Source organism: Rhyacophila brunnea, unplaced genomic scaffold (genome assembly GCF_057557595.1).
Source record: "Rhyacophila brunnea isolate RB1 unplaced genomic scaffold, BYU_Rbru_1.0 scaffold_10, whole genome shotgun sequence".
In the NCBI taxonomy this organism is placed as follows: Eukaryota; Metazoa; Arthropoda; class Insecta; order Trichoptera; family Rhyacophilidae; genus Rhyacophila; species Rhyacophila brunnea.
In genome coordinates this window covers 8,935,683-8,954,376 of record NW_028232752.1, presented here as the reverse complement: position 1 = coordinate 8,954,376, position 18,694 = coordinate 8,935,683, and the positions used below count along the sequence as shown (strand labels likewise).

The 18,694-nt window shown below is 38.1% G+C and overlaps 1 protein-coding gene across 1 annotated transcript in view; it reads left to right on the top strand.

Moving 5' to 3' along the window:
• uif (sushi, von Willebrand factor type A, EGF and pentraxin domain-containing protein uif) overlaps window positions 1-18,694 on the top strand; it is a 199,700-nt gene that overhangs the window by 170,188 nt on the left and 10,818 nt on the right. The window contains exons 13-30 of the mRNA XM_085950385.1: window positions 32-348; window positions 533-714; window positions 873-1,063; window positions 1,409-2,103; window positions 2,912-3,405; window positions 4,633-4,846; window positions 4,947-5,417; window positions 5,795-6,636; window positions 7,213-8,096; window positions 8,710-9,089; window positions 9,516-9,681; window positions 9,826-10,077; window positions 10,239-10,542; window positions 11,036-11,273; window positions 12,187-12,399; window positions 12,537-12,692; window positions 12,903-13,050; window positions 15,767-15,838. Of these exons, the coding sequence (XP_085806511.1) occupies window positions 32-348; window positions 533-714; window positions 873-1,063; window positions 1,409-2,103; window positions 2,912-3,405; window positions 4,633-4,846; window positions 4,947-5,417; window positions 5,795-6,636; window positions 7,213-8,096; window positions 8,710-9,089; window positions 9,516-9,681; window positions 9,826-10,077; window positions 10,239-10,542; window positions 11,036-11,273; window positions 12,187-12,399; window positions 12,537-12,692; window positions 12,903-13,050; window positions 15,767-15,838 (6,219 nt within the window). The remainder of the gene's footprint in view (window positions 1-31; window positions 349-532; window positions 715-872; window positions 1,064-1,408; window positions 2,104-2,911; window positions 3,406-4,632; window positions 4,847-4,946; window positions 5,418-5,794; window positions 6,637-7,212; window positions 8,097-8,709; window positions 9,090-9,515; window positions 9,682-9,825; window positions 10,078-10,238; window positions 10,543-11,035; window positions 11,274-12,186; window positions 12,400-12,536; window positions 12,693-12,902; window positions 13,051-15,766; window positions 15,839-18,694) is intronic.

The window sequence follows — 18,694 nt, the reverse complement described above, 5'->3', positions numbered from 1 at the left end:
GAGAATTAAGTGTTTATTTGTTTATTTTTAGCCCTGGAAACTTCTCTTGCGCTTGTCATGTCGGCTATGAGCTGTACACCGCTAACGGAACGGCAGGATTCGAAATCGAACTCTCCGAATCTGGAGAGAGAGACGGAGATACCTTCCAAAGAAACAAATCCTGCGTACCTGTCATGTGTCCCACTCTCTTGTCCCCCGAAAACGGAAAACTCCTCTCCACAAAGGATAAATACCACTTCGGTGACTTGGTGAGGTTCCAGTGCGACTTTGGATACGTCATGGCCGGGTCTTCAGCTCTCTTATGCTCCTCGACTGGAAACTGGAATGGAACAATGCCTGAATGTCAATGTAAGTCCGAACATCATTCAAAATATTTTATATGGACTGTCCTAGATAGCATTATACCTAGAGACTGTATTTAATACCTCTATGCTAGAGACCGACAAGTTTATAATTTTTTAAATGTTTCTTTTTGTTTTGAAAACTTCTGATAATACAACAATAAGTAAAAGTTTATTCAAATTATTTATAGATGCTCGATGCGTAACATTATCCGACGACCGTAACGATGGACTATCGATCATCCGAGCCGACCCTGAGAGTGTTCTGGTGCCATTCCGAGATAATGTCACCATCACCTGTAAAACTCCTGGAAGATATCTGCGAAACACTGCTTCATCTGGATTCAGACAGTGCGTTTATGACCCTAAACCGGTGAGTTAAACCTCCTAATAAACACTGCCATATTTTGCTACAATGACAATAATATGTTTTAATTCTGAGATTTGCTATGTTGTTTGATGAAATATAGCATTAATTTCTGAATACCTTCTGTTTTATTTGAAATAACATTTTACTATTTTAAATTGTAGGGTTTACCCGAGTACTGGCTGTCAGGAACTCAACCAGGATGCCCGAGAAGGGAATGCGGCACACCTCAACCGACGCCCGGCGCTGAATACGGACAGTTCCAGGACACCAAGTATCAAAGCTCCTTCTTCTTCGGTTGCCAAAATACATTCAAATTGGCTGGACAGACAAGCAAACATGACAATGTTGTCAGGTATACATTATAACATTTAAATTTTTTCTTTCAAAATACTTGCAATGTTTGATTTACAAAATATATTACATTTACATAATATATACTGTGATGTCAATTATATTGAATTGAGATCACTAAAATGAGATTTAAGGCAAACAGTATTGAATTTTGCATGCGCTCATTTTTAAACTTAAATGACATTTTCAATTTGTTAAGACTTTGATGTCCATATTGAATTTAATACAAGATGGCATTCTAATCATAAGTTTGTATCCCAAAACAGAGCAGGCTGCCAGTATTCCTAATATAAAATTGTACAATTTCAAAAATACAGTATTTTTAATCACTGTTTCATAATTGTAGATGCCAAGGAAATGGAATTTGGGACTTTGGTGATCTCCGCTGCGAGGGTCCAGTCTGCGAAGACCCCGGACGCCCGGCGGACGGTTTACAAATCGCACGTAGCTACGAACAAGGCTCCGAAGTTCTATTCGGATGCTCCAGGCCCGGCTACATCCTCATCAACCCGAGACCGATCACCTGCGTCAGAGAACCCGAATGTAAAGTCATCCGACCCCTCGGCCTCGCTTCCGGAAGAATTCCCGACTCAGCCATCAACGCAACGTCCGAAAGACCGAATTACGAAGCCAGGAATATCAGACTGAACTCCGTCACCGGTTGGTGCGGAAAACAAGAGGCGTTCACTTATGTCAGCGTCGATTTGGGAAAAGTTTACCGAGTCAAAGCCATTCTGGTGAAAGGTGTCGTGACATCAGACATCGTCGGCAGACCGACCGAGATCCGATTCTTCTATAAACAAGCCGAAAGCGAGAACTACGTCGTGTACTTCCCTAACTTCAATCTTACAATGCGAGATCCTGGAAATTATGGTGAACTTGCTATGATCACTCTGCCGAAATACGTTCAGGCGAGATTTGTTATTTTGGGCATCGTCAGCTTCATGGATAATGCTTGCCTCAAGGTGGAACTGATGGGATGTGACGAGCCAGCTGTGGAACCACTTTTGGGATACGATTACGGATATTCTCCCTGTGTTGGTGAGTAGCAACTTTCATCATTGTTAATATTTCAATATAACTAATTACTTATATTGTGTTCAAGAGTGTTGAAGGAATGAGATTTGTTGTGTTAAAAATCCATACAAACTCTTCTTACCTATTTGGATTATACGTTAGTAATGCATTAATAATTTCTTCGTTCTAAGTAAATGAAAGATATTATATTCAATGATGTAAGAATGGCAATGCAACACGTCAACTTCTTTACTATGATTAAAAGTTTGTGATGGCTTTATTCATTAAATATAATATGTAATATTATTTATAACATATAAATATAAACACTGTGTACTTGTATTTCTATATTCTTACATGTTTTAACTAATTATGTAATAAGTCACAATGAGTAGATAGGCAGCCAGTAATATGTACAATACTTCGGCATTATTATATAGAGACCGACAAGTTTAACATGAGCACGCGCTATGCAGCGGAGCCTCACACTGAACTTATTGGTTTGTAGTTGAAAAATCCTTCTTGAAATAGTTTATAACTGTACACGAGTAAGTCAACAACGTAACCACAATGAATATAAAAAAGTGGCAGCCATTGCTTGAGTTAGGTAATCGAAAATGCCAACTTAGTAATGTTAATATCTGTGCAGGTTATCAACTTAACCTTGCTTCATTTGTTTGGTAGATATGTCCAAATGTCATAATAGAAATGGTGTATAAAAGTCCTTCTATTATAGTTTAAAGTCTTATTATCAAATATCTGCCTCCAAACTTAAATAAATAAAGTACAAGGAACATGAATATAAAATAATCTTTATCTGTTTATTTCATAGATAATGAGCCACCAGTATTCCAGAACTGCCCTCAACAACCACTCATAGTGCAAACTGATGTAAACGGAGGATTCTTGCCGATCAACTTCACCGAACCCACTGCCGTCGATAACTCAGGATCCATCGCTCGATTAGAAGTTACCCCGCAGCATTTCAAAACGCCGATTCAAGTGTTCGACAACATGGTCGTCAAATACGTCGCTTTTGACTACGATGGAAATGTTGCCATTTGCGAGGTCAACATCACCGTGCCCGATAACACCCCGCCCAAACTGAGCTGCCCTCAAAGTTACGTCATCGAATTGGTCGACAAGCAAGACAGTTATGCTGTTAACTTCAACGATACAAGGCGAAGAATCAACACAACAGATGCTTCCGGAGAAGTGTATCTGAAGTTCGTACCTGACAGAGCGATTATCCCGATTCGAGGATTCGAAAATGTTACCGTGATCGCATCTGACAAGTATGGAAACAAGGCGCAATGTAACTTCCAGGTTTGTTAATGATATTTCATTATGACTTAATTATTTATACTATACTGCAGCGAGTTTAACGTGATGCGTGGCCGTTTCGAGAACTACAATACTGCCATAGATCACAGCGCCACGACGGCCATGACACTTCAACATATCATTTTCGCACTGTATGTTTAAGTTTTGCTGTATTTGTATGTAAATACTAAATGATCCACTATTGTTTTTTTTATTTTTATAGATCGCACATTTAGTCAGTTTGATTGTAATCTGTAAATATTCAACACTAAAATATTATGATTATTTGCTTTGTAGTACTTACTTCATTGATATTTTGAATTTTATATCATTACATTATTTAGAGTAAAGTTTGATAGCTTGAACAGGAACTATGAATGCGTAAAGAACATACAACATTGTCTGCAATAGTGACTATATACAATATTTACATTAGCGCTGATCAGGAAACCAATTATCTGGAGAATAGATTTTTTCATGTACTCCGATGAATCGATAGTTAACTATAACATAATTTTTTACTTTATTTTATTTGCACTGATAATTAATTGTTACATATTTAATATAATAAAACAGTCAATTTTAATTTAAAGTTAGTTATACAGAGCATATGAAACTAAGATATGAGACGTCTAATTACAAAAAGCGACACGTCCACAATTCAATATTTTGGGGAAACAACGTTTTTATGTTTCAAGCTTCAATTATTTGTTTTAACGTAATATTATTTTTTCCGTTGTATTCTAGGACGAAATCAGAACCAAATGGCAATTTGTTTCAGCCGATAAACTCTTAAATGTAATAAATATAGGCAAAATAAAATTGGATGTGGCGCTATTTGTACCTCACTTTTAAATTTACTCCGCATAAGGCACATATTTCCATGGCACTGCCATGAGTTTACCAGATGCTACAGCATGGGAGACGCCCTTTTCAATATTGAACGTACCCTTATTGGTTGACTTAAACACGCGGGAAATCAACCAAGCTTTAAATAATATGAAACACGGACTTGGCGCTTTTTGTCATAAATCGAGACTTAAAATATTTTTTTTCGTAGGGTTATGTCGGGTTTTGGAATTTATAGATCAATACATATTGTGTAAAATTATACAAAGAATACTTGTGTATTTTTTTCTCAATTTTGACCAAATGTGGACTTATCGCTTTTTGGAATTAGATGCTTCATATATTTAATAATTAATAATAAATATTTAATGTTTTTTTAAGGTATCTGTACAAGCCACACCTTGCGTTGACTGGGAACTATCCGCCCCTACCAACGGAGCTTTGAACTGTCTGCCGGGTGACAAAGGAATCCAGTGCATCGCAACTTGCAAACCAGGATTCCGATTCACCGACGGCATGCCTGTTAAGACTTTCGCCTGCGAAAATAAAAGATTATGGACTCCGACATCCGTCGTCCCTGACTGTGTCTCAGAAAGTATGTATTTTTACAATTTTTACTTAGTAAGCTTTGAGATATATCTGCCAGGAGCACACTGAGATAAGAATGCTAATATTTAATGTCTGCAATTCAATAGGTACACAACAAGCAGCATACCAAGTAGTGGCGGGAGTGCAGTACCGAGCGTTGGGCGCCGTCTCAAATGCTTGCTTACCGCAATACAAAGACCTCCTCGCCCAATACGACAACACCCTGAATGAGAGACTCACGCAACGGTGCTCAGCCATTAATATCAACATTAATGTCACTTTCTTGAACGTCAACCCCACACTCCTGGACGAGAACGTGGTCAAGATGGACTTTGTCCTCGATATTTCCCCAAGCGTGAAACAACCACAACTGTATGACCTCTGTGGATCGACTTTGAACCTGATCTTCGACTTATCCGTGCCATATGCCAGTGCCCTCATCGAGCCTCTCTTGAATGTGTCGAGTATCGGAAACCAGTGTCCGCCTTTGAGAGCCATCAGGAGTTCCATCACCAGAGGCTTCACTTGCAGCGTTGGAGAAGTGTTGAATATGGACACCAACGATGTACCACGATGCTGTAAGTATCTCGTCACATTATACTGACTAGCCACTTTTATTTATTTTGATCAAACAGTTCCATTAGATTAGATTATTATAAAATGTCTCAGTTTTTCTGCGATAAATCTTTTTATAACACTTAAATGATAAAAAAAAATATATATATTTCACAAGCTTATAGCTTAATACTACAAGGTTCTGAATGTTCATCCGTGAGAAAACAAACTCAACAATGAAGTGGTATTCTAAGCTGCATCATTGTTAAGGACAAACACTTATAAAGGACTGTTGGAAAAATCGAATTCTATTAGCTAAATGCAATGTGGCGAATACTAGGTAATTTTTGTGATACAATGTCAGTCATTAATTTTTTATGTATTACATATTAATTTACAGTACACTGCCCTGCCGGAACTTATGCAGGAGAAAAACAAAAACAATGCACGATGTGCCCGAGAGGATTCTACCAGAATAAGGCCAGACAAGGACTATGCAACCGATGCCCTCAGGGAACATTCACCCGAGAGGAAGGCTCAAAGGGTGTCGACCAGTGTATCCCGGTCTGTGGATACGGAACCTACTCCCCGACCGGCTTGGTACCTTGCCTCGAGTGCCCCAGGAATAGCTACACTGGAGAGCCACCATCAGGCGGCTTCAAAGATTGCCAAGCGTGCCCCGCTAACACTTTCACCTACCAGCCCGCCGCTCCCGGCAGAGACCGTTGCCGAGCTAAATGCGCCACCGGCATGTACTCGCCCACCGGCCTCGCCCCTTGCTCTCAGTGCCCTAGGAATTTCTTCCAGAACACCATCGGCCAGACCACTTGCACCGAATGCCCATCCAACATGAAAACGGCAAACATCGGATCAACCGGAACAGAAGAATGCATCCCTGTTGAATGTTCAAATTCAGCCTGCCAGCACGGCGGTCTCTGTATTCCCAAAGGACACGGCGTGCAATGTTACTGCCCGGCCGGATTCTCCGGAAGACGTTGCGAGATTGACATGGACGAATGCGCCAGTCAGCCGTGTTATAATGGAGGGTCTTGCACAGATCTGCCGCAAGGATACCGTTGCACTTGTCCGCCCGGCTACGCCGGAATCAACTGTCAAGAGGAGAAATCTGACTGCAAGAATGACACTTGCCCCGAGAGAGCCATGTGCAAAGACGAACCCGGATATAATAACCACACCTGTCTCTGTAGGGCAGGTTACACTGGAAATGATTGCGATGTCACAGTAAGTCCTTCTTATTATTTCGACACGGCTTAGAAAAAACATGAGAACTGGAAGCATAACTTTTCCAACAGTAATATTACGAATAAGGCTTTTCTGTTAAATTTTTTATTGAATATATTGATGCGTTAATCTAAAATTTCAAAAGCTTGCTTGTAAAATAAAATTATAAAAGGCATTCGTCACTATTAGTTACAGAAATTGTAGGACTTAAGCTCAATGTGGAACTTTCACTCTCAATTACACCCAACGCTCGGAAGTCTGTCTGTATACCATCAAGCTATCGAAGCTGTGTTCTTCCTGCCCTCAATTTTCCTTCTGGTTAACCAAATGAACTTCCATACGTGTCACGTTGCGAACCTATCGCATGGTTGGATTTTGATAAATTCGATGACACTAGGCTTATTGAATATCTTATAGATCTCACGATTGTTGGGATGTCACTAAATACCATCCTGACAGAAAGGGTCAAAGAGTCCAAGATGAAAATTAATTTCCAAGTCTCTGATCAGCAGCACAGTACTGATCTTAACGATGTTGTGATTTCTTCATTATTTAATATTCTGTCTATTATTTTAGATTGATCCCTGCAGCGCCAACAGCAATCCTTGCACGAACGGAGCCACTTGCATCGCCCTGCAACAAGGTCGCTACAAATGCGAGTGCTTGCCGGGATGGGAAGGACAGAAGTGCGATGTCAACACTGACGACTGCGCCGAGAAACCCTGTCTTTTAGGAGCCAACTGCACCGATTTGGTCGCCGATTTCAGCTGCTCTTGCCCACCAGGCTTTTCCGGAAAGAGATGTCAGGAAAAGATCAATCTGTGTGCTTCAGAGCCCTGCAAGAACGGAATCTGCGTAGACAGACTTTTCGCCCATGAGTGCGTCTGCAATCCAGGATGGACCGGCCTGTCTTGCGATGTAAACATCAACGACTGCGCGAGGTCTCCTTGCGAAAACGGAGGACACTGCCTTGATATCGTGAATGGATTCAAATGTAACTGCGAGGCTGGTTACACGGGAAAGACATGTCAGCACACCGTTGACGATTGCGCTTCGAACCCTTGCCAGAACGGTGCGTCTTGCGTTGACCAACTCGATGGATTCATTTGTAAGTGTCGACCAGGATTTGTGGGTCTACAGTGCGAGGCGGAGATCGATGAGTGCCTAAACGAGCCCTGCAACCCTGTAGGTACAGATCGTTGTGTGGATCTGGACAACAAATTCATGTGCATGTGCCGCGAGGGTTACTCGGGAGAGAACTGCGAGAACAACATGGACGACTGCGCTAACGATCCCTGCCTCAACGGAGGGTCCTGCCAGGATGATGTCGGTGGCTTCAAGTGCAGCTGCTTGCCCGGCTGGGGCGGAGACAAGTGCCAGAATGACATTGGCACTTGCACAAACTTACCTTGCCAAAATGACGCTGTCTGCATTGACTTGTTCCAAGACTATTTCTGTGTGTAAGTAAACCAGATAATTATAATGTTTTCAAAATATTCAAATGATTTCATTAATTTTTACCCAATGTGTTTAGACCCAAAGATGAAACCTTCTTCTATGGAAGTGATAAATTTGATAGTTGAATTAACTACCTATTTTCTTGTGAAATTTATTTCTAAGCACCAATAATGTATTCAGTGCTGCCAATACAAAATATTATATTTTATATAGTTACCATTTCCTACATTTCATTATGTACTTAAAACAGTGTAGAATCTCTTATGAATTCGATCAATTGTTCCGATTTTTTGGTTACACATTGCCTATCTCACACCTACAGGTGTTCCTCATCTCGGGTGTTTACTTACATGTAAGGGCGCAGACACACGGCATTGCAGTCGACGTGCGTAGACGTGTGTTGACACAGGTCATGTTTGATTTTGATTGCATCCGATTAGAATTTGTTAGGATTTGTTTTATCCAATTGGTGATTCTAATCAGATCCAGTTGAAATCAAATAAGACCCGGCGTCGACGCACGTCTACGCATGTCCATTGCAATGCCATGTGTCTGCATTAGTTGCATGTATATCTTCATAATGGTTAATAATTCATTATATTTATTATTTGATAGGTGCCCGAGTGGAACCGACGGCAAGCAGTGCGAGACAGCACCAGAACGTTGCATCGGCAGCCCGTGCATGCACGGCGGAAAGTGCCAGGATTTCGGCTCCGGACTCAACTGCTCCTGCTCCAGCGACTACAAGGGAGTCGGTTGCCAGTACGAATATGATGCCTGCGAGGCCGGCAACTGCATGAATGGAGCCACATGCACCGATGAGGGAGAGGGCTACACCTGCCTCTGCGCTGCCGGATTCACCGGGCAAAACTGCGACAAGGATATCGTGGACTGCAAAGACAACTCTTGCCCGCCATCGGCCACCTGCATTGATCTGCCTGGAAGATTCTTCTGCCAGTGTCCGTTCAATTTGACAGGAGACGATTGCCGAAAATGTAAGAATACTTTGAAATACCTAACAATTATAATTGTTTGTCACAAAAGTTATAATAGAAGCAGTGGATTGTATTAACGGATGGGATGTAATCGCAAGGGGAGGTGCTAGGAGTGTAAAATAGATGATACCTGGGCACTTACCTTGACGATCACTGTTACTCTGTAACGATTCAGATTCTCATGATTTACTTAAATGAATTATTACCTCACACGACCCTTGTACAACGAGAAGATTGACATCTTAAACTTAGTTGTATAATGACTGTTATTTATGACATATTATTTCATTTGAATTCAACTCTGTTAAACCCAAGTATTATCGTTGTATATTGATCCAGGTTTTGGATGGTAGAAAAAACAGTGGTTCAAACAAAAGTTTAATAATTTTATTATCTGTCTGATCCTATTGGTTTTTCAATCCTCAGCAATCAGCGTGGACTATGACCTGTACTTCAGCGATCCATTGAGATCAAGCGCCGCTCAAGTAGTGCCATTCTATACTGGAGAGACTCAAGGATTAACCATCGCCATGTGGGTCCAGTTCACCCAACCAGACGAAGCAGGCATCTTCTTCACTCTCTACACCGTCAAGTAAGTTAACTGACATAAACAATAAACCATCTATGACAGCAAATGTAATATTATACTATATATTATTATAATTCTTAAAATACTTTTCTCAAAATTTTGAGGTGGTTCAACCTTCACACTATATTGTTAATCTTTTGATTTCAGTTCACCTCATATTCCCAGCGGAAGACGCTCTGCGGTCCAGGCCCACTCGAATGGTATACAAGTGTCTCTGTTCCCTGAGTTGCAAGATGTCTACCTAAGCTTTGGGGAGTATGCCACCATCAATGATGGCCAGTGGCATCACATTGCTCTCGTGTGGGATGGAGCAAGCGGCGGCGAGATCATCCTCATCACCGAGGGCCTCATTTCCAGCAAGATCGAAGGCTACGGAAGCGGGAGGAAACTACCTCAATAGTGAGTTCTCAAAATAATATTTATTGCATGAAATGGTACACATGGAAAAGATGAAATAATTGAAACTGCTAAATTAAACTTGTAAAAAATTTTATTTATGATAGCAATTTATTACTGTAAATAATTGAAATTCTTATCTAAATAATATAAATTATTTACAGTACCTGGGTCACCCTTGGCAAACCACAAGCTGACAATCCTAAGGCGTACACAGAGTCCGGATTCCAAGGCCATCTGACCAAGGTGCAAGTGTGGAACCGCGCTCTGGACGTTACCAACGATATCCAAAAACAAGTCAGAGATTGCAGAACTGAACCCGTCCTCTATAACGGACTCATATTGACATGGGCAGGATACGAAGACACCATCGGAGGGGTCGAGAGGAGTGTGCCGTCTCGCTGCGGACAGAGAGTTTGCCCCAACGGATACGCCGGGAATAAATGCCAACAGTTGCAAGTTGATAAGGTATATTCTCATAATATGTAATTTATAATATGTAATACAATTCAATTTACTTCAGGTCATGAAAGTAAAATAATATTTTGAAAATAATAATAATTTAACAGTGTAATTATTCTGTACTTAAGGCCATGCATTAGTTGAGGCACGGTCTAAAAAGATCGTTGCTAGGCGATGCGCGGATTGCGGGTCGCGGGTGCAAATGACGCCTGTCAAACGAAATATTATTTGTCATATAAATCCAACATACGTCCATTTTATGTTCTGTTTATTGTTCTATTAGTAACAATAATAGTAATGTAAAAGCTTAGTTTTTAAAAAGTTAATTTTTTGGTGCTGTTATAAGTTATTGAGGATTATTATACTTTAGTTGAAATGTTGAATCAAAATTAAGATTTATCTAAAAGGAGTTGATATTTTTGTCATCAGAAAATCTACTTTGGTCAATCAAAGTGATATAGTGTCTATATAGAAAATAAATACAACTTGTTTGTTTCAGATCCCACCCAAAGTAGAACACTGCCCAGGAGACCTGTGGGTGATCGCCAAGAACGGTTCAGCCGTGGTGAACTGGGACGAGCCGCAGTTCAGCGACAATGTCGGCATCGCCAAGGTGGAGGAGAAATCAGGATACCGACCGGGACAGACCTTGCTGTGGGGAACCTATGACATTGCTTACATCGCTCTGGATCAAGCTGGAAATGCTGCTACTTGTACCTTCAAAGTTACTCTCTTATGTATGTATTAAAAGATTGTTTATTACCTTTAAATGAAGTTATAATATTTTCCTGCCATTGTGATAATTTGATGTGAATCAAATATTGATTTACATGTACTGCATCTACGTCTATTTTCAAGTGCTCTTATAATAGGTTTAAATACCAACCATCACAAATGTATCTACGGATACTTTCATCTCTTTGTCTGATATAATATGATGATCTGTGATGAAGGGGTTAAGGAGGAAGTTTAAAAATGTGAACAAGGAGATAAAAGATTTTATAGGTCTTGGATCCGATATGACTCCTGATCATCTATTCTATATACGACACTGCTTTCGGCCTCTACTGCAGCTATCTAGATTAGGAAAGTATCGAAATATTAGCACTTATTGTAACAAATACAATAAATTAGCCATCTGAACTGTCAAAACCGTCTATCTCACTCTAAAATTTATCACAGCCAAGAGAGGTGCTGTTAAAATGGTGAGCACTTATTGTAACAATTACTACTAACTTATTGTAATTGTTATGATAAGACTTGGATACTTTCCTACCCTAGATAGCGGCCGAAAGCAGTCTTGTGTATAGAATAGATCCACTGGTGTCTCTTCTAATGAATGAATGAGCTGGATTGCAAATTCATTTTTAGCAAACATCACATTATTATTCTCTGAAATTCATTTGCCAGGGCTGCACTGGATAAAAACACCCTGCATTAGTACTACAAGCTTAAAACAAGTTTTTTACGCAATGTCATTATTTATTTAGATTATTTAGATGAAAAATATATACAAATTGCAAACAACAATATTTCATAAATACATATAATATTCCTCAAAAAGTTCTCATGAATTCTTCTTGCTTTATTCTACATTGAACATGACATGGTGACACCATACTAAGACTTGACAAATTTGAATGTTTCCAGCTGAATTCTGTCCTACGCTGAGCGATCCGGTGGGAGGTTCTCAATCTTGCCGCGACTGGGGTGCGGGAGGTCAGTTCAAGGTGTGCGAGATAGCTTGCAAAACAGGACTGAGGTTCTCACAACAGGTTCCGCCTTTCTACACGTGCGGAGCTGAAGGCTTCTGGAGACCGACCATCGATCCGACATTGCCCATGCTCTTCCCTGCTTGTTCGCGTAAGTCATACCATGTTATATATACCAGAGTATGTTCTTAAATTATTAACTCCTAATTTAAATCCTCGGATGGGCTTTCCACTTAGTTATAATATAATACTTATATAGATACTAATGAAGCGTGTTGACGTTTACAGCATCTACCCCAGCCCAGCGAGTGTTCAAGGTGTCCATGCTGTTCCCCAGCTCGGTGCTTTGCAACGAAGCCGGTCAAGGAGTCTTGAGACAGAAGGTCAGGAACGCTGTCAACCAACTCAACAGGGACTGGAACTTCTGCTCATACTATGTTGACGGTAATAATATTAGTCTTTCAATAATAAATTTCATTCTCATGAATATCTTAAAGCCCCTTGACTTAAATACCACCATTTGATTAAAATATGGAGCGATAATTGAATCTGAATTATCGTGTAACTGGCTGATTAAAAAATAATTTAAAAAAAATATGTATATTAAGTAACATGATTGCATTTTAAATAATATTTTCTCATATGGTAATGCAGGAACCAGGGAGTGTAAAGAATTAGATATCAATGTGAAATGCGACCACCGAGCCAACAGCCGTTCCACAAGACAAGTTTCCCAGACCTCACCAAACAACGACAAAGACGGAGGAACCTACGTCTTGGACGCCATTCTTCCAGTTGAAGAGTAAGTTTTTCTACACATAATATTGACTTCAATGCAATCGAACGCAAAGAAGATTCCTTGAGGATGTTACTCTTGGCAAAGTGACCTATATATACATTTTAAATTAAAATTTGCATCTCGCTACATCAGTAGTTGCAGATAAGCAATCAAAGTTAATATTTCATAAATTATATAAATGTATATTGAGAAGTTTAAAATGTTTCAAATTCACTTTGTATCATAGAATTATTATGGACACTGCAGTTCAGTAAATTCAATATTGCAATTTTTGTTTATCTTTTGCATGATTTCATAGTACATAATTATTATCACATACTGTGATTACATATTTTGCACATTTTGTATGATATTAAAATTGCACTACTTATTAATATGCTGTAATAAATAATTTATTATATTGAAAGCAATGTTCTAGCATGTTACACTGCAACAAATTTTTGCACTCCCACCTAAATTAGCATATTGTATTTTATATTTTATAAAGTTTTAGAGAATCTTATCCTTTCTTGGCAATATATTATCGTAATTTCAACACACATTCAACCTTAAACAATACATACTAAGTTTAGCATTTTAATTTCTATTTTTAAAAAATCACCTCATATCTACAATCCACTAAGCAGAACACAGCTTCGAACTCTAGATAATATTCATAATAGTATAAAACATTTAATAAAGTAGGTATTTTAAAATTAATCTATTGTATAGAAAAATATTCTTTTATATACCCACATACACAATATTATCTTGAACTTGTGTCGAATCATGACATCCTGTATTCCTTTTCTCGCAACCTCTATCATCACACTATCGCCCCAGAGTTTCTTTACGGCGGATTTCTTACATATGCGTATCCGCCGGTGTACACTAGACTCAGCCGATTTTCCTAAGCGTTTTCAAATCTTGGTATAGTTATACTAGACTGATTCTCCACACTGCATCATCTGTATATTGGCCACAGACTCGTCCTCTGACAGATTCACCAATTCAATTTCCATGACACTTCTTCTGTCGTGTCCATGAGAAGGATATACTTAGACTCTTCCCAATCACGCCTCGGCAATCCCACTCAACAAACTATCACGTTTTCCACAGTTTTCTCGGCACCACATTTGCAGAAGGATCATTGGAGTATCCCTAGTTCTTCAAAAACAATTCTGTGTAGTGCACAGAATTGAGTGACATATTTACTTAGTCAAATCTTTGTTTTCTATACACATGACTTTGGTCGTAATTTCATATGAAGTAGCTTTCGCTAATATGAAACACACAAAGTTAAAATTAATACATATTATATAATAAATTCGAGCACGCTTAAGTTAATCTTATTAGCTTCTCGCTTAGCATTGCGTTACTGTGTACACTTATCAGTAAAGCGGCCTTCATAGTTTAATGACTCTAATGCATATGGCACTGTCTTATCATTGGAGGATATCCGGTTCAATTCCCGGTGAGATCACAACACATCTATGTGATTTTCTCAACGCCTGTGATTATTTCACTGCTACTGCTACACCACTGTTCCACTACTACTACACTACTGTCATTGCACCTAATGACATGTTGTAGTGTAAAAAGGAAATTTAATGATCTATTTAATAATATATGTGTTTCCTGAATGCTGAGATATATATAGTTTTTCGCTTTCCACATTTTTTTAATATGACGTATATGTTACGCCAAATGTGCGAAATTGACTATTACATGAAATGGGCTAAATTTTGGCTAATTCATGTAATAGTCAAGCCTGTTGCCTTATTCATGAATTAGGTAAATTTTCTGCCGAGTACATGAATTCACCAGGGCATGGAATTCTTAAACTGTCAACATGACAGTAGAAAAAGTAAATTTAATACGGATGGTTTTATTAGTTATAATTGGACATAATATAATATTATTATTATTAGGTTAGGTTAGGTTTTGAAATTCTGAATTATTCAACTGAATGTCCATTTTGAGGTTAGCTAACAAGTGTCAACAAACTATCAAAAACATACAATCGACCATTGCACGATCGATACCCAAGCACGAATCAAATCGCGAAAATACCTTTTAATAAAATTCATCCGTTATCATATTATAGTTCTAGTTTTTTTGCGCATAGTAAATCGATATGAACGTCATTGTAGTTATTGATTGGTATATTTTTATATTATAATCAATGACATTTGACACATTTGGTTAGTTTGATTAGTTGCAAAAAACACCACCGTAGCGCGACCATCTATTTTGACCATAGATAATATACATACATTTTGACCAATCCACGAGCATTTCACACATTTAGTTTAGTTGCAAAAAATACCACCGTAGCGCTACTATCTAATTTGTTCAATGCATGAACAAGGCAGAAAATTTACTGACGAATTCACGCACTCACCAGATATTTTGTCTAATTCATGAATAAGGCAACGGGCTTGCATTTTTCATGATTTAGGCAAAATTTAGCCCATTTCATGTAATAGTCAATTTCGCACATTCGGCGTAACATATACACAAAAGAATATATTATAATGTTATGTGTGTAACTCTCCTAGTGATTTTAAGATGACCACATGTAATACGTTGCCATGTAAAGGTAATTTTCCCTAAAACTTTTATCTGAATGTCACAATACTTTTTGTCAATTGAAATCTTTTAGTTTGTATGTAATACTTTTGTGTAGTGTGCGTAGAAGTGAATGAATAGTGCATGTGTTAATTTATTTTACTCTCAGGAACAAAAAGACACGAGAAGGAAGACAGGCCAGCGACACATACAATGTACAAATATCATTCCCCGCCGTCAAGTAAGTTTCATTTCAATTGGATCGTGCATTATGCATTAATGGATCAAGAAATATATCCGAGAAATTGAGATACGAACGCTACCTGTAGCTCTATTCCAACATAACAATGAAGTCAAAAATCAATATAAATAGTGATAGAAATGCTATGACATATTCCGTAGTTATAGTTGTTATTGATAAGGTTCGTGAAATATTTTCAGAAAATTGTGAAAGTAATGAAGCCAACATGACATTATATTATAAATGTGCTAAGTATTATAATACAATAATAATTAATTACCATGATATAACTGATAGCGTATAGATAATTCCAATTTAACAATATCTTTTATAAGGTTAACCAAACATAATTACAGGATAAAAAGATCTTTTTATATACAACATTTTTAAATTTTCTGTTGAATCATATACTTAAACTTGTCTTGCTAGCTTAAACGATCAAAAAAATTTGTACTTGATAAAAATAATACTGAAATGTCATTTTGATTTCCATAGTAACGCATGTATATATTAATAATTTAGTTGTTAGGACCCCAGACCCCTAGCAACCAATAATAGTGGATTGGATTACGGATTTCTTCCGAAATAACTTTTCATACAAAACAGAATTAACTGAAAATGAATTCAATTCTACTTAAAGATGGCTAAAAGTATTAAAAAAATGCATTGGCATCGTGTTCTGATATATTCTAAAAGTTTGAAATGTCTAGCTAGTTGGGAAGTTAGTTAAAAATCGATTGCAAGATTTGTACTAGATAAACAACCACCGGACAGATAAGAATACGACGTAATAAAAACGTAGTAATAAAGGTGACATAATACAAAAATGTCAGTGGCATTGCACACACGCTACAGAATTGATCTATCAGAGTTATCTAGGATCAAGAAAAATAACGAATAAATTTATGGAGTTAACTAGTTGGAATAGAACTGCTGGTAGTGAAACCGTCAAGTTAAATAAGAAATATTTGAACAACATTGAGTCTTTTTATCTTCATACTGTTTCCATCGGATTCTCTATGTGTGTTTACTAAAACTCAGTTCTCAGTTTCACAGTAATGTCGCTTGATCTATAGATGCATAATACCCTAGAATAAAATTATTATTCAACTGCATTTACACACCATATAAATTCCATTCACATCAGTAGTGGAACTTTTATATTCTAGATCCCTCATTAAAAAAAATATATATCTTTGTAACACATCAAAAGATACATATTAGAAAAACATTTACACCAAATGATTGTGGGTCCCTAATTGATGTGAATATTTTTCTACTTTATAAGACGTATATTTCTGATGTGTAACAAAACAATATGTATGCATTTTTACATATACATAAAGAAAAGCCGTGGGTCCTAGGTTCGAATCCTGGGTCTGGCAAGTATACATATTGTTTTTCAATTTGTGTGAGTCAGAGTATGGACCGAATAGGTTGAGCAAGTGGTTGACATCTATTTCTCGTAAAAAACAAAATCTGTTAATACAAACCTCTACTCTGTGGAGGCCCATATGATACTATTAGGATCGGACATGGTCGAAAAAAAAAAAAGAATGATACATTCTTAAATCTTGTCTGTTAATCATTTGAATAAAAAATACGAGGGTGGGTCAATAATTCCTTAGAAAAAAGCATTAAAACAGTTTTAATTTTTGTATTTTTTTTTTATTTCTCAACATAATCTCCTTGGAGCTCAATACACTTGGTTAGACGTTTCTCAATTTTTTTTAAACCGTCAGAAAAATAAGTTTTCGGAAGGTCCTCAAAATAAGCATTTGTCCGATCGATGACTTCTTCATTTGAAAAAAAACGTTGTCCACTTAGCCATTTTTTTAAGTTTGGGAAAAGGAAAAAGTCACTGGGGGCTAAATCTGGCGAATACGGTGGGTGGTCGACCAATTGGAACTTCAATTCTTCAATTTTAGCCATTGATCGTAAACATGTGTGAACACGGGCATTGTCCTGATGAAAGAGGATTTTTTTCCTGTTTAAATGAGGCCGTTTTTCTTCAATTTTGTTTATTAGCTGGTCCAATAAAGATGCATAATAATCCCCTGTTATTGTTTTTCCTTTTTCCAAATAGTCAACGAAAATAATTCCACGTGCATCCCAAAATACAGTAGCCTTAACCTTACCAGCTGATTTTACGGTTTTCGCCTTCTTTGGACATGATTCGCCTTTCGCAATCCACTGCTTTGACTGTTCTTTCGTCTCGGGAGTATAGTGGTGTATCCAGTGGCGCACCCAGGATTTAATATTGGGGGGGGCAAGGAGGAGAATGTAAATTAGTCCTATAGGCTCTTTATCTTCTTCACAGCCTAATTTATCGTTTATCGGTCTTTTGTCTATTGCACTCGGTGTACCTACACCATGGTCCCCACATCCTGAAACGGGCCCTCAGGCTAGGATATTTGAGGGCCCCCTACCTACCGCTAAGATTAAAGGCAGTGTGAAACACTACATTAACGTTTTTCAAATTGTGTTTTAGTTCAAATTAAAGGTACTTATACAGTGAATTATTGGCAATTTTTAATACATCTACTTTAATAATGGAGCTGTCGAGTATCGACATATAATAATCAAAAAATATATTGCACAATTATATAAGTAATTGAAAATGTTCATGGCCATGAAGTATAATAGCGCCGCAGACGATTTTTTTTTACTATTAAAGCTAATTTATGATGTGAGTTTATCTCACTTATCTGGTCAACCCGACACGCCGGGCCCCCCACAGCCCGGGCCCCCAGGCTAGAGCCCTATCAGCCCTCCCCAGCCATGACCTACACCACTCCGGAATTCGGGTGGACACCGAGAATTTTTTGACAGTTCCATTAGGGATTGGGTTTCTAA